General features: G+C 42.4%; 1 protein-coding gene across 3 annotated transcripts; it reads left to right on the top strand.

The window, feature by feature from the left end:
• The first annotated feature begins 1258 nt into the window (after positions 1-1258).
• Positions 1259-10422, top strand: IDS (iduronate 2-sulfatase). 3 transcript variants are annotated; one of them, XM_039717471.1, is made up of 9 exons: positions 1259-1463; positions 2241-2377; positions 3846-4023; positions 4890-4978; positions 6126-6326; positions 6916-7086; positions 7636-7762; positions 9265-9438; positions 10026-10217. In XM_039717471.1, the coding sequence occupies exons 1-9, from the start codon at positions 1349-1351 to the stop codon at positions 10079-10081; spliced, it is 1248 nt and encodes a 415-aa protein (XP_039573405.1). In that variant the 5' UTR covers positions 1259-1348; the 3' UTR covers positions 10082-10217. The 3 variants fall into 3 exon arrangements, with proteins under 3 accessions (XP_039573405.1, XP_039573403.1, XP_039573404.1); XM_039717469.1 differs by having other exon boundaries at positions 1261-1463; positions 9797-10422; XM_039717470.1 differs by lacking the exon at positions 1259-1463 and adding an exon at positions 1521-1585 and having other exon boundaries at positions 9797-10422.
• Positions 10423-22283: the final 11861 nt, after the last annotated feature.

The raw sequence follows: 22283 nt of genomic DNA, 5'->3' as shown, positions 1-22283 counted from the left end.
TTTTTGTCTCAGAACTTTTACTTTTGATAAGAAAGAGCAACCAATACAGTCCTGAGGCACTGAAAGAATCAAATTATAGATTCCCATTAGAGATGCATTAGTTTTCTGTAAACAGGGCTTTTTTCTCAAGATGGTTTTGGGCTTTTTTCATAGTCTGGTCCCAAAGACAATGATATTTACCAGTACAATTCACTGTTAAACTTTAATTTGTATTCAAAGGTGCACCTATCACTTGCTAAAATAGAACAATGCACACACCATCACATGTATCATTGTAATAGTGGTTCCCACATCCAAGTGAGTTCACGTTGATTATTTTCAATATTGGTATACTTGTCATCAGTTTACCTGTCTGTTAAATGTGTAAGACGATGTAGTTACAGTCTTTTAATTCTCTTCATCTTCCTGTGAGCTGCTTTATTATGCACAATACATAATAATAACTTTACGGTTACTGATTGGGAAGTGTTATGTGTAGTTAACAATGAGTTTATTTTGTACAGGAATACTGGCAATAAATCTCTCTACTGCAGTTCAAGATAGAAATAATGAAAATTGCTGAGCTTTTAATAAAGCTAGTTATTAACGAAATATTAAGTGTCATGGGGAGCTTTTTAGTTTATGTAACTTTTCATACACTGGCGACTACCTGGCTCCGCAGAGTGCGCACCCGCGCAACTGGAAACACTGAGCGTTTCTTTAAAGACCAAACAGAGTGTTAACTGATTCACAGATAGCACTGAAGTACTCACACAGCTTCCCTCAATACTCAACCTTGATTTCCTCATTCTCCAACATTATTTCCACCAGAAACAAATAACGTTGAGGGTGCCACTGACATCCCCTTTCCACGGGAGCTGCGGCGGGTGCTGGAGAGCATCGGCAGGAACCGCAGGAGCAGCGCTGCGCCCGGAGCAGCCGCGCACAGTGCGGGCGCTGGATCCCACTGCCGGCTGGGCCGGGCCCCGCACCGCTCCGCAGGAGCACCGCTGCGCCCTGAGCAGCCGCTGGATCCCACTGCCGGCCGGGCCCGGCCCCTCACCGCTCCGGCCGGGCCCGGCCCAGCTCCGCACGGCCCCTCACCGCTCCGGCCGGACCCAGCTCCGCACCGCCCCGCTCCGCTCCGGCCGGGCCCGGCCCAGCTCAGCACCGCCCCGCACCGCTCCGGTCGATCTCCGCACCGCTCCGGCCGGCCCGGCCCCTCACCGCGGAGCCGCTCGCTCGCGGGGCCGCGGCGCCCCCGCGCGGGGAAGGGGCAGCGCCGCTCCCGGCGGTGTTCAGGCTCCGGCGACGGTTCAAGGCACCGCCCCCGGGCCGCCTCTGCCCGGCCCCGCCGCCTCTCTGGGCCATGGCGGCGGCGCGGCTCTGCCTCTGCCTGTTCCTGTCCCTGCTGCGGCTGCCCCGGGATGCCTTCGCGGCCGGCCCGGCGGCGGCGGGGCCCGGAGCGGCGCGCGGGCCCGGGGGTTCGTGCTGGCGGCGGGGCTGGGCCGGGGGGAGCGGCCGGCGGGGGCCCGGGGCCGAGGGGCTCGGTGCCTCCCGAGGGGCCCGATGTGTCCCTGGGCCCCGGTGCGTCCCGAGGGACTCGGTGTGTCCTGGGGCCTCAGTGTATCCTGAGGGTCCCGCTGTGTCCCAGGGGCTCGGTGTGTCCCCGGGTCTCGTGTGTCCCTGGGGAAGCTGCTGCTTCACCCACCCGCAGCGAGCGGGTCCTGCGCACGCCGAGCCCCCAGTGCAGTCCGCCACCTTGAGAGGGCGTTCTGAAAAGACGTGTGTAATTAATTGAAGAAAAATAGTTTTATCTGTTGGGAGCAGAATTATTCAGGACTGCAGTGTTGTTTGCCTGTGGTTCAACACCCTTCTCAAAGCTTGCAGGCCGTAGAAATCGGTAGTTGGTAGACCTATAAAATACTTCTTTATTTTGCACCGCCCTACTTTAGCCAGCTGCAAGGACTTGCTGTCTGCAGCACCTGGAGAAAATAACCATGGGTGCAAGCAATGAAATAGGAAGGGAATGAAAACCACGGTATTTCTGTCTAGGCCAAATAAGAATTTCTGTCTTTGAAGAATTAATCCTGTTGTTTACATTCCCTTACAAAGATATTCTTGCTTTTAAAATTAATTTTATTTTTGTTCTCAAATGTATTTAAGGGTTAAAAACTGATAAATCAGCATAAAGTAACTGCCCAGGTTAATTTATTGGTTGGAGTTCAGGTTAATTTATTTCTAATTCTGTTTTTTCTCAGATGGCATGAATGTCTTGTTTATAATTGTGGATGATCTGCGTCCTGTGTTGGGCTGTTATGGAGATAAGCTTGTGAAATCTCCCAATATTGATCAACTTGCTTCCCAAAGTATGGTGTTCAGCAATGCATATGCCCAGGTGAGATAAATGACTTCAACATGTTTTCTCTATGCAAAATAATTACTGGTTTTATCACAGTAGGTGTTAGGCAGGTCAGTGGAAAAAGCAAGTATTTATTAACGTGAAGTATTTTCAGTGGAAAATAAATGATTGGGCTGAACTGCAGTGTGTGAACCTATCTTTACTAAGGTGAGAAAAATGAAAACAGGGCATTTAAATTATGGTATTTGTGTAGCCCTTGGAGGAGTAGATTGCCACTCAAGTGCTTTCACTGTTTGAATCCAAGTGCTGCTTAAAAGTGCCATTTTACTAAATTAAAATTCTCTTTTTCTATTGCTTACAAAAGATTGGTTTACTTTTTAATCTTTTGAGGGAATCAATTCTATAGACTGCTCTAAAGGGGGCAGTTTGTGTGGTAAGCATCACTCTAAAATAGAGGACTGAAAATGTCACTAATTGGTCTTCACTTGAATACTCTGTGTAGGATGTCTATGTTCCCAAGTTCCTCTCTGCTGAGAAATTAGAAGTTCGGGTGTAATTCTAATTGGTCTTCACTTGAATACTCTGTGTAGGATGTCTATGTTCCCAAGTTCCACTGAGCAATTAGAACTTTGGGTGTAATTGCAGCCCAAAGCAGTAACTCTTGGGTTTTGTCAGTCTAAAGCAGAGTGGTCAGACCTTTGGGCCATAACCCAGACCTCCTGTGTTTATCCTTTCTTTATTCTTAAAGCAGTTCAGATCAACTAGACTTTTGGCTTTTATCAGCACAGTCTATCTGCCACTGCTGCTTGATTCTGTGTGATGTGAGCAACCAGATTTCAAAAGTACTGCCTTTATGGAACTTGACTTGCATTTTTAAAAGCTTGCAGTTTGGAATAGATGTGCTTAATAAGGCTACTGTTCATTCCAGCCTGAGGTGATGGGAAACTCATTCCCTGTGATTCCCAAGCTTTCAGGTGGTTGTGGCACAGCTATTGATGCTTTGAGAGGCTCCCATGGAACAGAGGCTAGGCAGTGTTGAAGGAATAAAGTAGGGATTTATTAAAAAGGCCTTCAAATGTTACACCTTGAGCAGTACAAGAGCCCAGCTGAGGCTACACCCAAGATGGACAATGGGTCATGAGTTTTCATACTTTTATAAGTTTGGTCCATTTCCATACTGGGGTTAATTGCCCAATTATACCTTCAGGTTATGCAGTCCCATCCTTCCAGATTGCTCTCCTCAATTCTCTGCTGTTTACACTTTTTGGGCCTGGAGCTGCAGTGGTGTCCCTGGTTCACGGGCTGAAAAAGGATTGTTTTGTCTGACTAAACTGTGAAGAGAACTTGCTAACACTTACATGAAGTTCAGAGTTATATACTAATGCTGTGCAGAATCTGGAAAATATGAAAGCTAAAACTTAAGGCATCACTATGCCCGAGTTAGTTCATGCACGTGTTTTGGTTTTTGTTCCAAATGTCTCTCCTTGGCTGCCTTTCTCCCCAGCAAGCCGTGTGTGCTCCCAGCAGAGTGTCATTTCTCACTGGCCGCAGGCCTGACACCACCCGCCTCTATGATTTCTACTCCTACTGGAGAGTTCATGCAGGAAACTACTCCACCATGCCCCAGTATTTCAAGGAAAATGGCTACGTGACCCTGTCTGTGGGGAAAGTTTTTCATCCTGGTATGGTTTGAATTGTCTTTTGCTTAACATGGAAATGCTTGATGTGTATAGTCTCACAAACTTGCATGAGTATTGATGTGTGATTCTCGTCTACGTTAACAACGTAAATCATAATCACAAGCCAGATTTTACAGCGGTTGTCATTAAGTCTTAAGGCATTAGATATGAATGTATTAGATGACTTTTATCTAATGGATATTTTCACATCTTGTCTGGGAATTGTGGGAATAAATGTCTAACATTCCAAAAATACATCTGGAGGTTAGGTATCTGCTGAAAATGAAATTACTTGTTGGCTTAGTTCTGCCTCTGCATGCTTCATGTTTCCTAATAGGCTGTGAGTCTGGACCAGGACATGTAGAATGTGTGACTAATGCTTCAAGTTCAGTAGGAAATTAGTTCACTAGTTAAAAAGCAATAACACTACTGAGTTGAAAAATATTGCAATACTGATCCTCTTTTTGGCAGTTCCTTATTCTAGAGCTAAACTTGTGTGGATAGTTTCAGTATGTGTTTCAGTTTATAGAAAAGCTAATCAAGGATGTGCATGAAGACTGTTATTAGTCCTGGGTGGTTTTGATTTTTTTGTTTTGGTTTGGTTTTTGGGGTTTTTTGTTGGTGTTCCCTGAAGTAACATTCTTCATCAGACTTGAGTCTCCCTCACTAGTACAAGGTGTATTTCAGGGAAGAATATCTGTCTTAAACTTTTTGACTTTTATTTCTTGGTTATCTTTTCTTCAGTTGTCAAAGGTTCATTTGAAATGTTTCTTCATTTAACATATTTGAAAAAAAACAACCACATGAAGACAAGTTAAACTTGTGTCTGAGCTCTTCCTTGTTCAGTGAATTATCTTTATCCATTCCAGGGGTTTCATCCAATTACAGTGATGACTATCCTTACAGTTGGTCCATTCCACCCTTTCATCCTTCAGCTGAAAAGTATGAGAATGATAAGGTAAGTGTGAGTATTGGCACTCCAGCAGAGAAGGTGTTCAAGATATAACCAAGTTCTTTGTATTAAGAATAGGCTGTGCCCTCTGGGTTTTGAGGCTGCACCCTTGTGCAGGAAAACAAGTAACCACTTCAATGCTTTGTTTCTGTGCTTTCCAAAAGAAGACCTAGATTATCAGATGTGTGTTTTGTCAATCAATTTGCCCATCCTGCAGATGTTTTAAGTATTTATAAATTGGTGTTTGGAAACTTCAGTTATTGAGATATAAGCAAGAATGATCCTTATTTGTGTCTAGATCATGAATTCCTTTATCTGAAAAGCGTGGTTGTCAACTTGCACCTGCAACTGATCTGGCTTTGCTTTAGTTAGTGACAACATTGTCAGTAGTCTTGGTAAACTTAAAGTGACAAAGAGCTCAGGACTGAGTGAACAGGGGTCATAATTAAAATTATGTTTAAATAACCCAAAAGTTTATAATCTCATCCAGTTTTCTAGAATGTTTGTTAGTCTTAAATGTGACACAAAAGAGTCTGGTTTATCCTTATGCAAACATTGCATCAGCATCATGTGTTGGAGCCTGTACACTGCCCAGCAGGAGCTGCAGCCATGGCAGTACAGACAGCCTTGGCAGTGCTTTGGTCTTGGGTTTACTGCTGGAAGAAGACTGGTTTTAACAGCAGCAGCATTTTCATCCATGACATGAAGAAAAGTAGGTTCACTTAGCAACCCTGCCAAACATCCTGCTGAGGCCACCTTTCCCCAGCCACTGTTTAGTCTAATTTATCTCTCTTCACTGGTTACACATCAGCCACTGCTGGCATTTGCTCAGAAACTAAGGCAGTAGCTTCCAGGCAGCTTTCTATGAACTCTTGGGATCAGAGGAACTAAAATGTATGTCTATATAGGAGAACCAAATGCTGCTGCATCTCCATTAGATCAGAGATTCTATTCATCATAGAAGCTGTGGGCTTTTGACCCATGTGACTACATTTAATCTTCTACCCAGCTTTAGAGAGGATTTCTGCATTTTCATAGGCATGGAAGTTGCATTCTTTTGTTGGTAGAAACAAATTGTTTTGTTACAGAACAGAGGATTTTGTCTTTGTATTTACCAGAAGTTACTGAACTATTTTTTTTTTCTTTTATGAAGACTTGCAGGGGGAAAGATGGAAAACTTCATGCAAACTTGGTGTGCCCAGTAAATGTGACAGAAATGCCTGGAGGGACTTTGCCTGATATTCAGAGCACTGAGGAGGCCATACACTTACTGAATGTCATGAAAACCAACAGGCAAAAGTTCTTCCTGGCTGTTGGTTACCACAAGCCACACATCCCACTGAGGTACCCACAGGTGAGAAGACTGGAACCTGCAGGAAAGGGAGCTTAGACAAATGTTGCATTGGTTTTTAAAAGCTGTTCCCACAAATGCTTTATTGCTGTTTCCTGAAAGCAAATTGGAAGCCAGCCTTGATTTGGTGTAACTTCAGGAGTCACCTGTGATATATTTCAGAACATTTAATGAGAATGAATTATGACTCCTCAGCCAAAAGCCAGGCTTCTGCCACCATGATGGTGACTGCTATTGCATGGAGATGGGCTTCAGCTTGATGGAGTATGACATAATGAGGCCTTACAAGATCTTGTATTTCATTCTCTTGTTTGACTTGGTGGCAAAACTCCTACTGATTTCAAAGTGGTGTTGGACCTTTTATTGCAGTTCTGCTTTGAGATACAGGAAGCTGTTTTTTTCAGCATTTTGCAGGAATTGGTTGGGGATGTCTGGTATTGCTGTGTTTCACACTCTAGCAGAAGGGGAATGAAGCCTTGTAAACTGTAATGTTAAAGGGTCCTGCAAGGGAAAATGGTTGCTGTTTAAACACAAAATTCACAGTATATATTGGAGGTGAGGACAGTCTTTCTATGTGTTTTGTATTCTGAAGGAATTTCTCAAGTTGTACCCCTTGGAAAATATCACATTGGCCCCAGATCCCTGGGTGCCTAAGAAGCTGCCTTCTGTGGCATACAACCCCTGGATGGATATCAGACAGAGGGATGATGTGCAAGCATTAAATGTTAGTTTCCCTTATGAAGCACTTCCAGATAATTTCCAGGTAAGCTGTCAATACAGTGCTCTGAAGTGAAACTGCTCTTGGATGCTCCCAGTTATTCAGCAACTGGCCATTTGCAGTTATGAATTCCCTGCTGTGTATACTGTCACCTCTAGCTCTGTAGGCAAACCCTCACTGTCACTGCAGTTCAGGTTGCATGTGAGGGAATGTATGTAGCAGCTACCAGTGCTGTGTTTGTGTTCATTATCTGAGTGTTGATCTGTTTCAAGCCAGAACACAGTGTATCTTCTTGGCAAGATCTTCCTTTACTCTCCAGTGCTTATGCCAAAATTAGGTGCACTGGCTAGACCAAGAGATGCAGAATGGGTTGGTTTGCAGTGTTTTGGTTGAAAGCACTTCTGAGAGGTGGAATTTTCTAGCTGCCCCCTACCAATTTACCTTTTCTGGGACATTAATTGGGCTACAGACAATTGAAATTAAAGCTTCATAAGTAGAGTCCTTTAGTTCTTTTACACCCCCTGGTTCTGCTGTATGTGTCTATAAAAAAAACAAAACTTTTTTTTTTTCCTCTCCTGTTTTCTTAACTTGCAGCGGCGCATTCGTCAGAGTTACTATGCAGCAGTTTCTTACCTGGATGTGCAAATTGGCCTGCTTCTGAGTGCTTTGGATGATGCAGGACTCTCAAATAACACAATAGTAGTTTTTACTGCTGATCATGGTAAGCGTTTAAATCTTTTTTGAGCTTACTGTTAAGAACTTCATTGTGCAGCTCAGTGCTTCCATATTAATCCAGTGTGTGTTTCTGTAGAGTCAGGCAGAGCTGTCACACCTTGTAGTTTTGTCTTGTCTGAGCCAGATTGAGGGGGCTGGCCCTGGCTTCTGTGGTTGCACAGTTCTGTCCCCACAGGCACTTTTAATCAGGTTGAGGATTTGCTGGTGAGGGATGAGGCTGCCTGCCAGGACACAGGGCTGAGCTTGCAGTATTCCCACCCCCTACCCAAGGAGTGACTCTTGCTGGGAACTGTGCTCTAAGAGTACAGCCACTACTCCTCCCCCCTCACCATTTGTAGAAAGCCATCTGGTACCGTGAGTAACAGGCTTTCTCATTAACTGCTCAAGTGTGTTTTCTTACACTTGTCATTGCTGCTTGCAGAGCATCTAAACTGATAGGGATATGGTTCCTTCTCATAGCTGAGATCCTGCACACTCTGGATCCTGGTGGTAAAAAACTTAATTTGAGCTGTGGGACAAATGCCTCAAGTATTTAGTGCTTGTTTCAATACTCTAATATTCGTTAAAACAACCCTGTCATGATCCATTTGATTGTGGGATGGCTTAGCTGATTTAAACCAATTAGGATGTGAACAAACTACATCAATTTAAAGTTACATACATAGTTAGTTTGGGTTTACTTCTGTGAGCATGTGTCTATAAAAAGCTCTTACAAGTTGCACAGCAATGGGATTAATACTTTTGGTACTAAAGTGACTCTAGATGTTCCTTCTGACTTGTTTGTAAACTGAATTTTTCTTTTCCTTGCTTTGGATAACTGTAAACAGTTGGTGTTTCCAGTACCATGGCTGGCAAAGTGATCAAGAAAAAACATGTGTTAACATAGCTGTCACAGAGATCCTTTGTCTTCCCCCAAAGTGAAGTTGGCAGTGTGTCTGCCTGGAAGGAAGTCACGTTGGCATCTCTTTCAAGAGGAAGAGGAGAGCTGAAAAGTTTTGTCTCTATTGCTTCCTCAGGGGTAGCATCCTGATGTGGCAGTCTGGCATAGAGAGCAGCCTTGGCTCCAAGGGATGTTCAGCTACAGTGTTAACAGGAGCACTGGAGAGCTGGCAGCTGCCCAAAACTTAAATGAATGCTTTGTGGAATTGATCTGGAGACTCTTGCAGGCACTATGACACGCCCCAATTCCTCTTTGCTGCTGTTTTCATGCTAATTTCCTAATTCTAATCTTGAGAATCTAGAAATAAGGAAAGGTATAATTATTTCCTTTATGAAAGAGTATAAAGTTGCAAGATTTAGGTGACTGTTGAAATAGTTTTCACATTAGAGAAAAGCCTTGTTACATCTAAATACAGATTATTTACCTTTTGATATAACCTCTATAACGGACTAGTGGCTTCAACAGTCAGAGTCAATTTACAATGAAGAAGAAATCACTACTAGATTACAAGCCAGTATCTGCTCTGAGTTGTGTTCTTTGTCACCTAGGGTGGTCCCTGGGAGAACATGGTGAATGGGCAAAATACAGCAATTTTGATGTTGCTACCCGAGTGCCGCTGATGTTTTATGTGCCAGGAATGACAACTTCCCCTGTCAGTCGAGGAGCAAGAGTCTTCCCCTACCTTGACCCTTTTAGCCATACTGGAGTCTCAGTACCTCAAGGTAAATTTCCAGTGCTTAATTTTTGTTTGCAGTGGGTTGATAGAGGTGCTTATGTGTCTCCAGGCACCTTGAGAATTTACTTTGTCTTTCTGAAGAGTACTTTTTCAAATTAATGCATCTGATTATCTCTAAGTCTAATGGAGAAGCCTAAATGCAAATGTTTTCCTGTTAGAAGTGCATCATAAGTGCATGGACTGGCATCTCCACAGCTAACTGCCACTCCTTAATTGCCTTGATTTTGGTACCCCCAAAAATCCTGTACAGAGCACTTTGAATAAAACACCAGCTGAATTATTACAAAAAATTGTTGTCCAACTACGCTGTTCCATAACTTATATTTTGATATTATTTCTTCTAGGGCAAAGTAAAAAAGTGGTGGAGCTGGTGTCTCTGTTTCCAACGCTTGCAGAGCTTGCTGGCCTGCAGGTCCCTCCTGCATGCCCCAAGATGTCTTTTGGTGTTGTGCTGTGCACTGAGGGGAGAAGCATTGTCCACTATTTTAACATCTCTGAAGGAAAGGTGGAGCAAGGCAGGGAAGGGTGTGATGACACTGACAGGTGTTTTAATGCAGAACCTGTTGCTTTCAGCCAGTATCCCCGGCCTGCAGACACTCCCCAGTGGAACTCTGACAAACCAAGGCTGAAGGACATCAGGATCATGGGCTACTCCATGCGTACCACTGACTACAGGTACACTGTGTGGGTTCACTTTGATCCCAGCAACTTCAGTGCTGACTTTGAGGATGTCCATGCAGGAGAGTTGTACATGATGGAGAATGACCCAAACCAGGATTATAACATCTATGACAATACTTCACATGGTTGGTTTTTAAAAAAAATTATTGATTTTCTAAAGCACTAGGGTTCAGAAACTTCTTTGTGCCTGTTCTTGCAACTGAATTAATGCTTCCTTCTTTTGTATAGAACCTTTCTGTTGTACAGAAAACATTTGGATTGAATAAAAATCCTGCTTGTATCAAAACAAGCTCTTGTCTTTGTCTTGTTAAGCCCTTACTGCACTGAAGGAGTCAGAGGGGACTTCTGTAGCAGTGTTTTCAAACACAAGTTTGTAACACTTCTGAAAAGGCCACACAGAGCATCAGGCCCATTCTGTGAAACATCTCAGTGGTCTTCTGTAGCAAGTGAAGAATTAAATTTCATTATCTGTGCTGAAACTGCTGGTGTGAAAGGTGGAAAACCAGAAACTTACAGGTTTGAGTGGCTGTGTGGAGAATGTAAGTCATGACACAAGTCCTGTCCCCTTTACCCAGGAGACTTGGGGCTGGAGTGGTCGAGCAGACAGTTGGTAGTGGGAAGGGCTGAGGTGTTTGCTCTCATTAGCCTTACCTCTTACTATTGCCCAAAGAGAAACTTGATGTGTTCTATCCAAAATGTAATTATTTTAAAGAAAAGGTTTAATTTGGAATTCATAATTATTATGATACAGCAGGAGAACCTGAATTTTGAATTAGTTAATGTGTGGGAAATGAGTGTTTTCATCACTGAAACACTAAATAAGACTGGGGGGTTAACGTAACACCAATATGCTCTTTTGTGGATTTTCCTGAGGACTGGTCTAATGAGACTCCACAGGAAAGAGGAGATGGAAACCTTTAGCTTTTGGAGCTGGCTGGTTGTGGAACTGCTCAGTGCACTTGAGGGTTGTCACATCCAGTGATGCAGACCTGGATGTTTGCTTTCCTAGGTGCTAATGGGCTTGGCATTCTCTGTTTTGGACTAGGAGAGCTAAAAGCCTCCCATTTAAATTTTTTGTGTGGCATTTAGCAACAAAGGATGTGGAGCACCAGTTGTCCTAAGATATGCTGTAGATAATGTCCAGATGGCCAAATGCATTAAGGTAAATATGTTTGGGAGCTTGTGTCTGAGAAAAATGGTTTTGCTGAGTGTTTTATGTAAGTGCTGTCTGTGCTTTGTGCTCACAGCAACAAGGTACATGGTGCTTTAGCGTGAGGGCAGTAATTTGTATTGTTTTCTATCAGCCAGCTGAATTTCTGCAGTTGTGTCTTGGTAATCAAGAGTCTTAGAATTTGTACCTTAAAAAATAAGAGCTTGTTCAGATGATGTTAACTCCTGTTACCTTCCTTAATGAACTGCTCCAATTCCTACAAAAAGCCAGCCACTACTTGTCTTCCTCAGATAAATTGACTTTAATATTCTGGAGAAGCTATAGATATAACTTTATTTCATTAAAATCCATGTGACAGTCTTATTCCTAATTAATGTAGGGATACCCACCATGCATCTGATTCTCTCTTAGAAGACAGTGGTTATTTAGTGCCTTAAACTCAATTACAAGAATGTATTTCTTATGAACTTGTCATTTGTTTTACTCAGCCCGAGATCCTGTGTGTTCTGCAGCATTATTATTCCAGGTAAAAATGTGTTTTTCCCTCATTTATGCATATATACTTAGATCCTCAGCTAGTGTGAAGTACTTCAGTTGTATGTAGCAGATTCAACGTAGCTATACCAATTTCACACTGCTGAAGGTGTGTTTTACTGAGAGCAGTGCCAGGCAGAGATTTGGAGGCTGCAGCTAGAGCTAATTATATCTCTGACACACTTTCCTTCAAAGGAAAATCAAATATTGGGGAAGTTATTTTGGGGAATGTATTGAAGCGTTAAGGATTAATCTAAATCTCTGGTATGCTGGGTCAGTAATACAATGTGCATTTAAAATTGTTCTGGCAAATGGGTATTATCTGAGACTTGGCTATGTGAGCTTTGTATTTTGTTCTCCTACTAAGACATTTGAAAAAAAAAAACCCACAGTTTTTGGGGGATGTAAAATTACAGTGTGTAGATAAATAATTTAGGATTTTATTTGCATGGAAACATTTCTGTGCATACCCTGCCCTAAGCCTTCCATCACTTCAGGCAATTTAATTTTTCAAGTGGAGATAAAAGTCCTGGTGCTAGGTGATGAGTATTTTTTTCCTCAAGTCATTCTCTTTATATTGAAAGGGAAAAGCTGCCCTTGACCTTTCTTAATCAAAATCCAGTAATCTTTTGGGGAGACATGAAACAGAATTGTCTCTGACAGCCAGTGAATCAAGATGTATCTGCAGGCTCAGGGCAAGGACGTTCCTGAGGAATTGCAGCAGTCCCTGAGCAGGGTTCTGCAGTACACCTGGGGAGCTGGGCCCTTCTGCCTGCTGCTGAGGTGGGGCAGAGTGTTTCTGGGATCAAAGAGGCACAGCAGTTAAAAAAACTCTGCCCTTGCAAGTGCCACGTTAGTTTTGTCATGGAACTGGGTGAGTGAGGGGAGAATGCAGCAGTGACAAGCAGAGAAGGACCATTGTTTCAAGCAAACCAAACCACTGTTTTCTGCTGGGGAACCTGAGCTGTGGGTCTTGCTGGGCTGAGCAACCTCCACTGAAGAACAAAAGAGCTTAACAGCAGCAATAAAAGTAAAGTGCTCTTGTGAGCAGCGCTGTCTCTAGAGGGAAGAGGTTGCAAGGCAAGCATCAGGAAATAAATGAGATGCCAGCATTGACCCTATTTCTCAGGATGGCACCAGAACAGCTGGAAGAACAGCAGGATGCTGCCTCAGCAGGAATTGTTACCTGTGGTACAAGGATGGAGAGCCTCCACTGGGGATGCAGAGTAGCCACTGTAAGCACTTGGCACAAAGCAGAGTCAATAAACAGAGCTCTGTTAATAAGCTAATGTACAGCAGTGATTAAGCAGAGGAATTAAGATTTTGGTCCCTAAACAGCTGTACATCAGTCAGTCATAACTCATGATGTTTTTTCAAGTGTATAGATGCACAGAACCCTAAAATCAAACTTCTTGAAGGAAGGTGAAATAGACACTATGTACAAAGCAGAAGCAATGGGAATCTTAAAAAAAAAGGAGGTGGCTGTGTTTGGGTATTCTTTGTAGCACTACAGGAATGTTTATGGCATGCTGTTTGCAAAGCAAAGATTTGGGTCTAATTTCAGGCATGCTGTGCACACTGGAGTAGATGGAAATGCTGTAGCTCCACACTGTGCTGTGCAACAGATTGGAATCCCCCCTTTGGCCTGTGCTTGCTGTGGGAAATGGGGTACATTTTAGATGAATGTGAGAGTTACAAGTGTGTTTGTGTGCTGAGGCAGGCAAAGGCAGCTGGGAGTCCCAGCTATTGGTCAGATGTTACCTAATTAATCACCATTGCATGTTAATTATGTATTAGTGACTTGCTGCTGTGTTGTCTTGGTCAAGTGGAGTCCCCTGCTGGAACGAGTGTTCCACAGCATGAAGGATGGGATGTGGATGTGATGGTTCAATATCAGGGATGTTTCTTAATTCCTGGTGTTAATGTGTATTTTCTCTGATAGGCAGCAATATCACCAGTGGCAAAAGGACCATAATGTCATGGTTGGCACCCAGACTTGCAGGGCACTGTGCACAGCTTATGTTTCACATACTTGGGAAGTGCCTGGTAGTTGCAGCTGAGTTCCTTTGTTGAATGTGTAATTCTTTTTTTTTTTTTTTCCTCCAGTGGTTACTTAGCATTCAAATGTGAAACGCTACATAAAGAATGAAATTGCCCTCCTGGTAACTAGGTTTTCCAGCACTTTACAGTTTTCTAGGCTATAGAACTTCTTGCTTTTCACATCAGAAACTCCCAACCAAGTTGACTCTGTGTCAAAACTTTTTATGTCTCTGTGTTTGACTTCCTAGCTAATGAAAATTATCTTCAGATCTGCATGGGTGGATCTTGACTCCAATATTCCTCTGCCTAAATGTACAGGTCTCCTTTTAAAGTCTGTGGGAGCTCTGCTTATGAAAGAAGATAGACTACCAATGTCAAGATCTACCATATGAAGCAGCAAAAAGAGCTTTTTGCCCTCAATCTGTAAAACTTGTCTCAGTGCTGAGTAGCAGAAGCACATTTCTATCCAGCAGTGTGTGAAGGCACCAACTATAATGGAGCTTTGACTAAGCAAGAGGAAGTGGCAAAGTCTGAGATGTTTCTGTAGGTGCAGTTGGACAGGGGGCAGGGTAATAGAATGAAGTAGCAAAGAAAGGAACAGTAAGATGCAAGGAACAGTGAAGTCAGATGTAAGTCATGACCTGGAAGATTATGATCCAGCAAGAAAACAGAACAGAAATCTAAATATTGGGAGTGGAAATATTTATAACTCTGGTTTTAGTTTCTGCAGAAGTTTAGGGGAACTCACATCTTCCACTTTCTGTTCCAATTTTCTCCTGTGTTTTAAGTTTAAAATCTATGAGTTCTGTAAATGTTGTGTTTGCACAAGTTCTTTGAATTTATCTCTGAAGCACTTTTGAAAATCTGCTTTAGCATCTTGTGACTTTTGTCCCAAGTGCATTCAATCTGGCATTATCCAGGCATTCAAAACACTTGCCCTTTTCTTTTGGTCCCAATGCCACAGTAGAATCAAAGTCTGTAATTTCTAGTATGTATATATATGTATATATATTTCTACACTGGGGCAGGAGATTCCCTGTGTGCTGTCACTGAGGAGCAGCTACCTGCAGGTTACAAACCCATCATGGTTTGTGCTCCATGGCCACCCTGCACTGGATGTCTGGCAGGCCTTGGGGTTGGATTCTGCTGAGGCTGCTGGGTAAGGTGGGCACAAATGGCATCAGGGTGCTCATGCTGCAGGGCAGTGTTGGGCTGCAAGTGTGGCTGCAGGTCTCATGAACAAAGTCCTGCTTGTGCACCTTCTGCAGACATTGTAAGATCTGCCTAGTATTGGCTGACTGCAGCCTTTTTCTTTTCTTTTTTTTTTTTGTCAGGGAAGTGTTGATTTGATTAAATCAAACTGTCTTATGTAGAGATATTGCTTTGGTGACAGCTATATTGAAAAGTTTTGCTTTGATAAAATCAAGGACCTTTGCTTCAATTTTATTTCAATTTTTATTATATTGCATAATTTTGACATAATTTAAAAGGGTATTATAACAAATGAGAATGCAATTACTTTGTAAGAATAATAAAGTCAAAACAAAAAATTTTGATCTCTGAAGGAGAGTGTTCATCTGCATCAAAATGAAGCCACTCTGTTCACAAGTGTCAATTCAAGTTTCTGAACCAAATATTTTTTAAATTTTTGTCTTGTGGGAAAACTTTAATATTTTGGCAGCAAGAAAATGATGGAAAATCCCAATTCATGTATCTCCTTATGGTATTAAAATGCCAATTCTAATCTGGCTTGATGAATTATTCACATTAGCAGAGTGTTGAGGGCTGGGTTTGGGTTTAGGCCATTTCTGTTTGCAGTGCTTTAGGAGGAGTGGGCCAGCAGCTGGACTGGATGTTCCTTGTGGTCCCTTCCAGCTCAGGCATTGTGTGTTGTTGTTCTCTGAGGAGTGAAGCAGCAGCTTTTTGTTCCAATTCCCATCTCACTGCCACCAAGCTCTGCTGCAGTGCCTCGCAGCTCACCCCCTGCTGCTGTCAGATCCTTCTCCTGCTTCCAGGAAAGCCAGGCTACACAGCCTCTGCACAGCCAAAAATGCTTCCCCTGGCAAGAGATCTGTGGTGACTTTTAACCAGGGCTTCCCCCCCCACCCAACAAATTGCCTAATAAGAGGGCAAATATTAATCACATGTCTGGAAAAAGTTTGTTTTGATCTCTGTGTCTGCTATTCCGGCTTTAAAGAACAGAGCCTTTTCTGAAACATTTTCCTGGTAATAGAATTAGGACATAATTCCTAGAAGACAAATCTTGGCAGGTATGAAGTGTATAATACCTGTCCTTGACTGAACTTACAGCCTAGCCTAATACTTCCCACATTTTCCTGGTTTCAAAGTGAGTTTGATCTTGTGCTGAAGGAAATGATTCTCTTTACTTGAGCCCTCTTGAATATTTCACAGTAAGAAGGATGTGATCCATTACTCCAGGAGCCCTCATTACCTGCAGCTGTGGGATACTCATCTTTTTCCTTTATCTGCTCTGCTGGAAAACTTGGATACCTTGTTTTACTAAAGAAAATCAAGAGCAGGGATGTTAAAAATAGATTGACTTATTGAACTTGATGGAATAATAATTTTCTTGTCACCAGCTTTATCTTTTCTTTGCTGAAATAAGATTAGCAGAGATTAAAGCTATTTATTTTGGAGCTATAGCATTCTGGTCAGGGAAGCTGTGATGAGTTTTTCTTTAAAAGGATTTTCATATTTTATGAATTTGCAAATTTTCATTTCTTTTGAGGATTGTTTGTTTCTGTAACTGCTACTCTTGCCTGCAATTGCTCTTTTCCAAGAAAATACTTCGTGGAAACATCCAAATATCTTCTGTATTTGTTCCATTTTGCTCAGTTAAAGCAACAATGTTCTTTCTGATGTAAAGCCATGCAAATGAGATGTGAATTTTTCACTGCCTTAATAAGGGATTGTTTGTCTAAGGATTCTTCTTTCACTTTGTGAAAGAAATAAGGACTAACATTCATTTACCTTTATCAAATACAGAGAGGGCCTGACCTGTAAAGCACTGAGCCATGCACTTCAGTGCATTCCTAGTCAGTAAAACAGTGATGTGTGTGAGCTGAGTTTGTGTTTAAAATGCTCTGATGAGTCTGTGAAGTCTGTGGCACAGCCGTGCCAGTGCTAGTGCCACCAGAGAACCAGGGGGTGAAGAGACCTGCCTGAGTGGGGCTGAGTGTTAACCAGGAGGGTTTCATTTCTGCCAGGAAAAACTGTCTTGGTGCTCTGTGTTTTGAGGCCAGTTGTTCACTTTTGAGGAAGGTGTTGGGTAAATGTGGCAGGGTTTTGGGAGCACGGGATGGAATTTCTGTGTCATAAGGCTCCCACATCTCTCTTGCACCTCTCCCTTCAAACTTGCTCATAGTTTTTAGTCTAAAAGAAGAGCCAGGTCTGGACTTCTCAAAATTTCCTGTATCCTTGATTAGAGATCAATAGCACTTCACTTCTCCTGAGAGGTTTAAATGAGTCACAGGACATTAAAGCTAAAAACTAGGAAATGCAAACCCACAATGTTCTACATAAACTGTGCCCCACAAACCCGGTGTGAGCCTCCCCTGTGCCTGCCCCCTGTGCATCGCCCCTCTCCATCCCCGCTGGAAGGGCAGGATTCCCCGGCTCTGCCCTGCTTTTCTCCCACGCCATCCGCAGTGTGGGAGCGGCTCTGCCCTGTAATTCCAGAGCTTCTCGACTAGAGGTCAGTAACACATCAAAGAACAGGGCCCTGAAAACCAGAAACTCGGATATGAGCTGCCACTAAACATTTCATTTTGCATTTGAAATAAAGGCTTGTGATTTGGTTAATCAGCAGCAGCTATAAGTCATACAGCTATGGGGTAAGAGTAGTGGAGTGCTTCTATTCTTTATTTTTCAAATTCTTTTTTTTTTTTAATTAGAAGTATGTTGTAAGTAATGCTTTCAAATTTTAAACAATAAGAAAAAATATCACCCTTTTAGTATCACTTGGTATTATGTAGTAAGGTGGACATTTTGACTTGATATGTAGTTTAGAAAATAAATCTGATTTTCAGAAAATTTTATTGCTAATTCTTTATATAGTCACTTTAGCAGCATTGGCATTTTCTCCTGACAGGGCTGGCTAATTAGCTGGGAAGAGAAAACCAGTTTCTGAAGCAGAGGTGGTTAAAAGTAGGTTATAGATAGGCTCAGAGTCCTATTTGTTGTGTCTTTTCAACTTCAAATGTAGAATAGATCAGTCACTATTTAATAAAGGACAGGTTTAGGAATGCATAAAGGTAAAATATTTGTTTGTTTCAATTTACTTTAAAAATAACCTTTATTGTTCTGTAATAATTCAATTCTGGTATTTTTCCCTGCTGAACTGTTTGTACTCAGTGGTAGAGGAATTGGTCATCTGGACAATTAAAAGCAATTTATGGAGTAGCTCTTTCTCATCCAGACAGATTTCTTTAAAGGATGCCTTGAGCTGTGCTGCCATTTTAATAGCAAGCTGGTCAAATACACACTGTGAATTATTTCTTCATAAAAGCAGGCACAAAGGATTCTGTTTGTATTCTTTGAGTGCATCCTATCCTGAAAATACTCATTTCCTTTATCATGACTAGTGCCATTACTGAGTGGTTTTGCTGAGGCATTTAGTTCAGCTGTGTTCATGACTGTGATTAGTGCATTTGTCTCCAGCTAAAATGCTGATTCCTGTTTGAATACTGCGCCCCTAGGAGATGTGCTCTAAGTCTTTATGAAGGAGACATCTCTGTTTCCAGCCTTTTTGTGTCAGTTGTTTTTTTCCCTGCAGACAGAAACCTAGACCAAGGCATTTCAATAGTCTTGTTACTCAAGTCCTATTTCCTCCCCTCACACCACTTTTGCACTTGCAGGATACATTTTGATTTATACTACAGTTGGTAAGAGCAGAACCAAATGTAGTATTCCAAAAAAGTACTATCTGTACAGATAAGCTCATAGGGAACCTGTTGAATAGTGAGAATATAAAGTCATGTTTGCATTAAAAAACTCCCAGTGTATCCTGAACTAAAAATTTAAAGAAATAAAACCAGGTGAATGGGGCTCCTGTTAACTGAAAACACAGGTGCCTCTTGGGCTGGAGCAGCAAAATACATTAGTCTGAAAGTAGCTGCTTTTAAGAAATGATTGTGCCTTGGAAATGTTACGTGCAGGACATGAAGATAAGTTTGAGGGATGGTATTTAGCTTTCTAAGGATGTTATTAATAATAGTTACATTTAGAATGGGGATCAGGCTGTGAAGATGTGTCCTTTCCTTCATTTCTCTTCTCAGGCAGTCTTTGGGCTGCACAGCACCTTCACTGCTGTGGCCAGCTGGCACTTCCATGATCTCTGTGTCCCGGTCAGTAACCCTGACCCACTTGGTTCAATACCAGCACCTCCCTGTTTAGCCCCAGCAGAGCAAGAAGATCTTCACAGCCAGCAGTCACTGACTGGGGGCTGAATGGTTTAAGTGCTTTTAAAAGCCCAGGACAGATATCTCTTCAGGTCTGGCATCTCTGTTTCTTGAGCTTGCACATTGGCAGAGTGCTTCCTCCAGCCTGCCAGCTCCAGAGTGAATGGTGACAGGCCATCATCATCATCTGTCACACCCTGTCATTCCATGGGGTTTGAAATGGAGCCCTGAGCTGCAGGGTACAGTCCAGGACTCTCACACATTTGGTCACTGAATGAGTTGGGGAAATGAAATATAATGGGAACTCTACTTTTTTTAGCATCTTCATAAAGTAAATCAAGTTCTCTGCTTGTGTGACTGCATGGAAGGCACTGGAATTGCAGATTTGCATTGTTTCACTCAAATGACAGAGGTAGATTTCTAGTTTAAGTGATACTCTGCTTTGGGTTTTTTCCTAGAAAATGTTCAGTGTTTCAGATCTTCCTTTTGCAGTGCCAGACACTGTACAAACCATCAAGGGGGAAGGTTTGAGCTGTGGCTGAGCCAGCTGCCAACAGCAGGGACAGTCCCACCTCCGACCTGCTGTTCACAGCTTTGCCCTTCTGCCCTACTTGGTTCATGTCTGATTCCCTAGAAACCAGTTCAGCTTGACACCCAACAAGAAACACTTCTTTCTTCCCCTTCCTGCTGTTGGTTTAGCTCACCAGTAGGTCAGAGTAGGACCAGAGCCAGAGCAAAGAGTGAGTGGCCTAAGACACATCTCCTGCCTTGCAGGACTTGGCACCTATGTGAAAAAGAGGGATCAGAGCAATGCAATTGCCTTCCCTTTCCTAGTAATGTGTCTTTCCAGGGGCTTTGCAAGGTGTGTGGTGGCTGCATGGAGGCAGCAGTGCAATTAGGAATGTGCATTAGTATTTTGTTGCCAGAGTGAAGGTGGTAGCCTGGGCAGAATTCAGAAGGGGATGAGCACCAGGTGGGCACTGGAATGAGCTATTCATACAGTGATACTATCACTTTCCAAAGTGGGCAGTATCAAGATCCAAAACCAGACTTTTTTGTCAGGTATAAAAGACCATTTAAACACTGCTGCTTTAGCATATTACTGGTGGCTTGGACAACAACTGAAAAAGAATTAATAATATTCCCATTGGAATATGTTGTGCTATCCTGTGTTGTTCTGAAGATTATGTTTTGTATAGTATGGCTTTTACCATTATGGATCTGTAGTCTAACTAGAAAATGATAAAGTTGTACAATATTAGCAGACAACTAAGCCAATGTTTGCTTTAGGGTGAATGAGTTGTTCCAGCTCCAGGTGGAATCTGTGGGTTGGAATTTCCATTTCTTCTCCTTCTCCCTGAAACTCTACAATCTGCTCTTACAATCCACTGTCTTGGACTAACAAAGGTCCTTTAGCTCTGTGGTAGTACACTGTCTCAGAAAGCCCAGCTTTAGTCCTACAATTGTCTTATCTCCATAGACTCATTTCATTATTGTTTACAGCTTTTGAAAACGGGCTTATTGCCAATGTGAAAGCAAAGAGCAAAACTCTCTCTGTGACAATTTTCATACATCTGGTATAATGATAAATATTTTATATTATTAATAATAAATAGCAGTTTTATGGAATTGGTTCCCTTTTATGGGCAATGGTAGGACAGCTGTCTAGCTTGTAGTTTTATAATTTGTCCTACAGGCAATTTTGTGCTTATGGCACATTGGCTTCAACAGGGAATTCTGCTTAAAACCTGATCACTTTATTTCCATGAAGGCAGGTGTAGGCATTTGTGTTTCCACTGCCAGATCCCTGGGTGCCTCTATGGAGAGGCTTTAGAGGATCAGTAGGATTTCCAGGCGTGTCCTGCATGAGAAAGGTGAGCTTTCTAGGAACAATTACAATGATCCACATTGTGAGAGAGCTGGAAAGTTACCTGCCCTCCCCTTAAGAATTGTTTTAATCTCTTCAGAATACCTTGTGTCTTTGGCATTAGGAGTAGGATCATAGTCGGATCAATGTTAATGAAATTGCAACAACAACTCAAAAGTTTATCCAGAAAAGAAGCCACATCATGCTGATACTGTGCAAGTACAAAGCCCTCTTTTTCTGTTTTCCTGATGTGTGCTGGCAGACATGTCTAACCCCACCAGTGGTCCCTGTGTTTTAGTGGGATCTGCTGTGGGGAAGGATTACTGTGGGTTACTGTCTCTGTCTGAAGGATCCCCTGACTCATCAGTGGTGGTCCCAATCCCAGGGAGCAGCCACTGACAGTGAGAAAGGCTGATTCTATTTAGCAGAGCTCTCCAGGTCTTGTGAGCTGAGCTAAGCTCTGTCTGGCAGGTGAACCAGAAAGCTTGAAAGCAGTAAGGATCTGGAAGAATTGCTGGCTTCCCCTAACAAGACCCTGACCGGTAAGTTTGGTTTAATACTTCCAACATTAATAGCAAAAATGCTGCCATTTACAGACTAGTTCTTGGACACAAACCAGATACCAGGGATCCTGTAAAGAAAGTCTTAATGCCCAAGGCTATTGGGCCATTTTTTCACTCTTTCATATAACCTTGCCTCTCATAAATCTGTTGCTCATTTAAAGCAAACTTTCTGCTTGCATCAGAAATTACTTCCAGCATTGGATATGAAGCATTCTGCAATATGTTTTAAAGTGAGGGCTGGATTCACTGCTTAAATAAAGAAAGCCAGTTTGCTTCAAACGGATCATTTATTGCTACCTTCATGCTGTATATTTATTGTGAGGATATTGTCACATTTCTTTCAGTTTTGAAAATGTAAGTTGGATTTTCTCTTTCAGGTTGCCATCTGGTGTATTGCGAACAGTCTCAGAGAGTAAGAGGCCATCTGTTAATACTTTTTCAGGAAGCTTTTTATAGAGCAGTGAAGTGGCAAATCTCAAAAACACGTTGTAATGACTTACAAGATCTCGGCTATGTGTACAAGTAAAGGCTGATATTTTATTCCTATCAACAATA

This window comes from Passer montanus, unplaced genomic scaffold, assembly GCF_014805655.1.
Source record: "Passer montanus isolate IOZ18808 unplaced genomic scaffold, ASM1480565v1 scaffold38, whole genome shotgun sequence".
Classification (NCBI taxonomy): Eukaryota; Metazoa; Chordata; class Aves; order Passeriformes; family Passeridae; genus Passer; species Passer montanus.
This window is presented reverse-complemented; position numbering and strand designations above follow the sequence as displayed.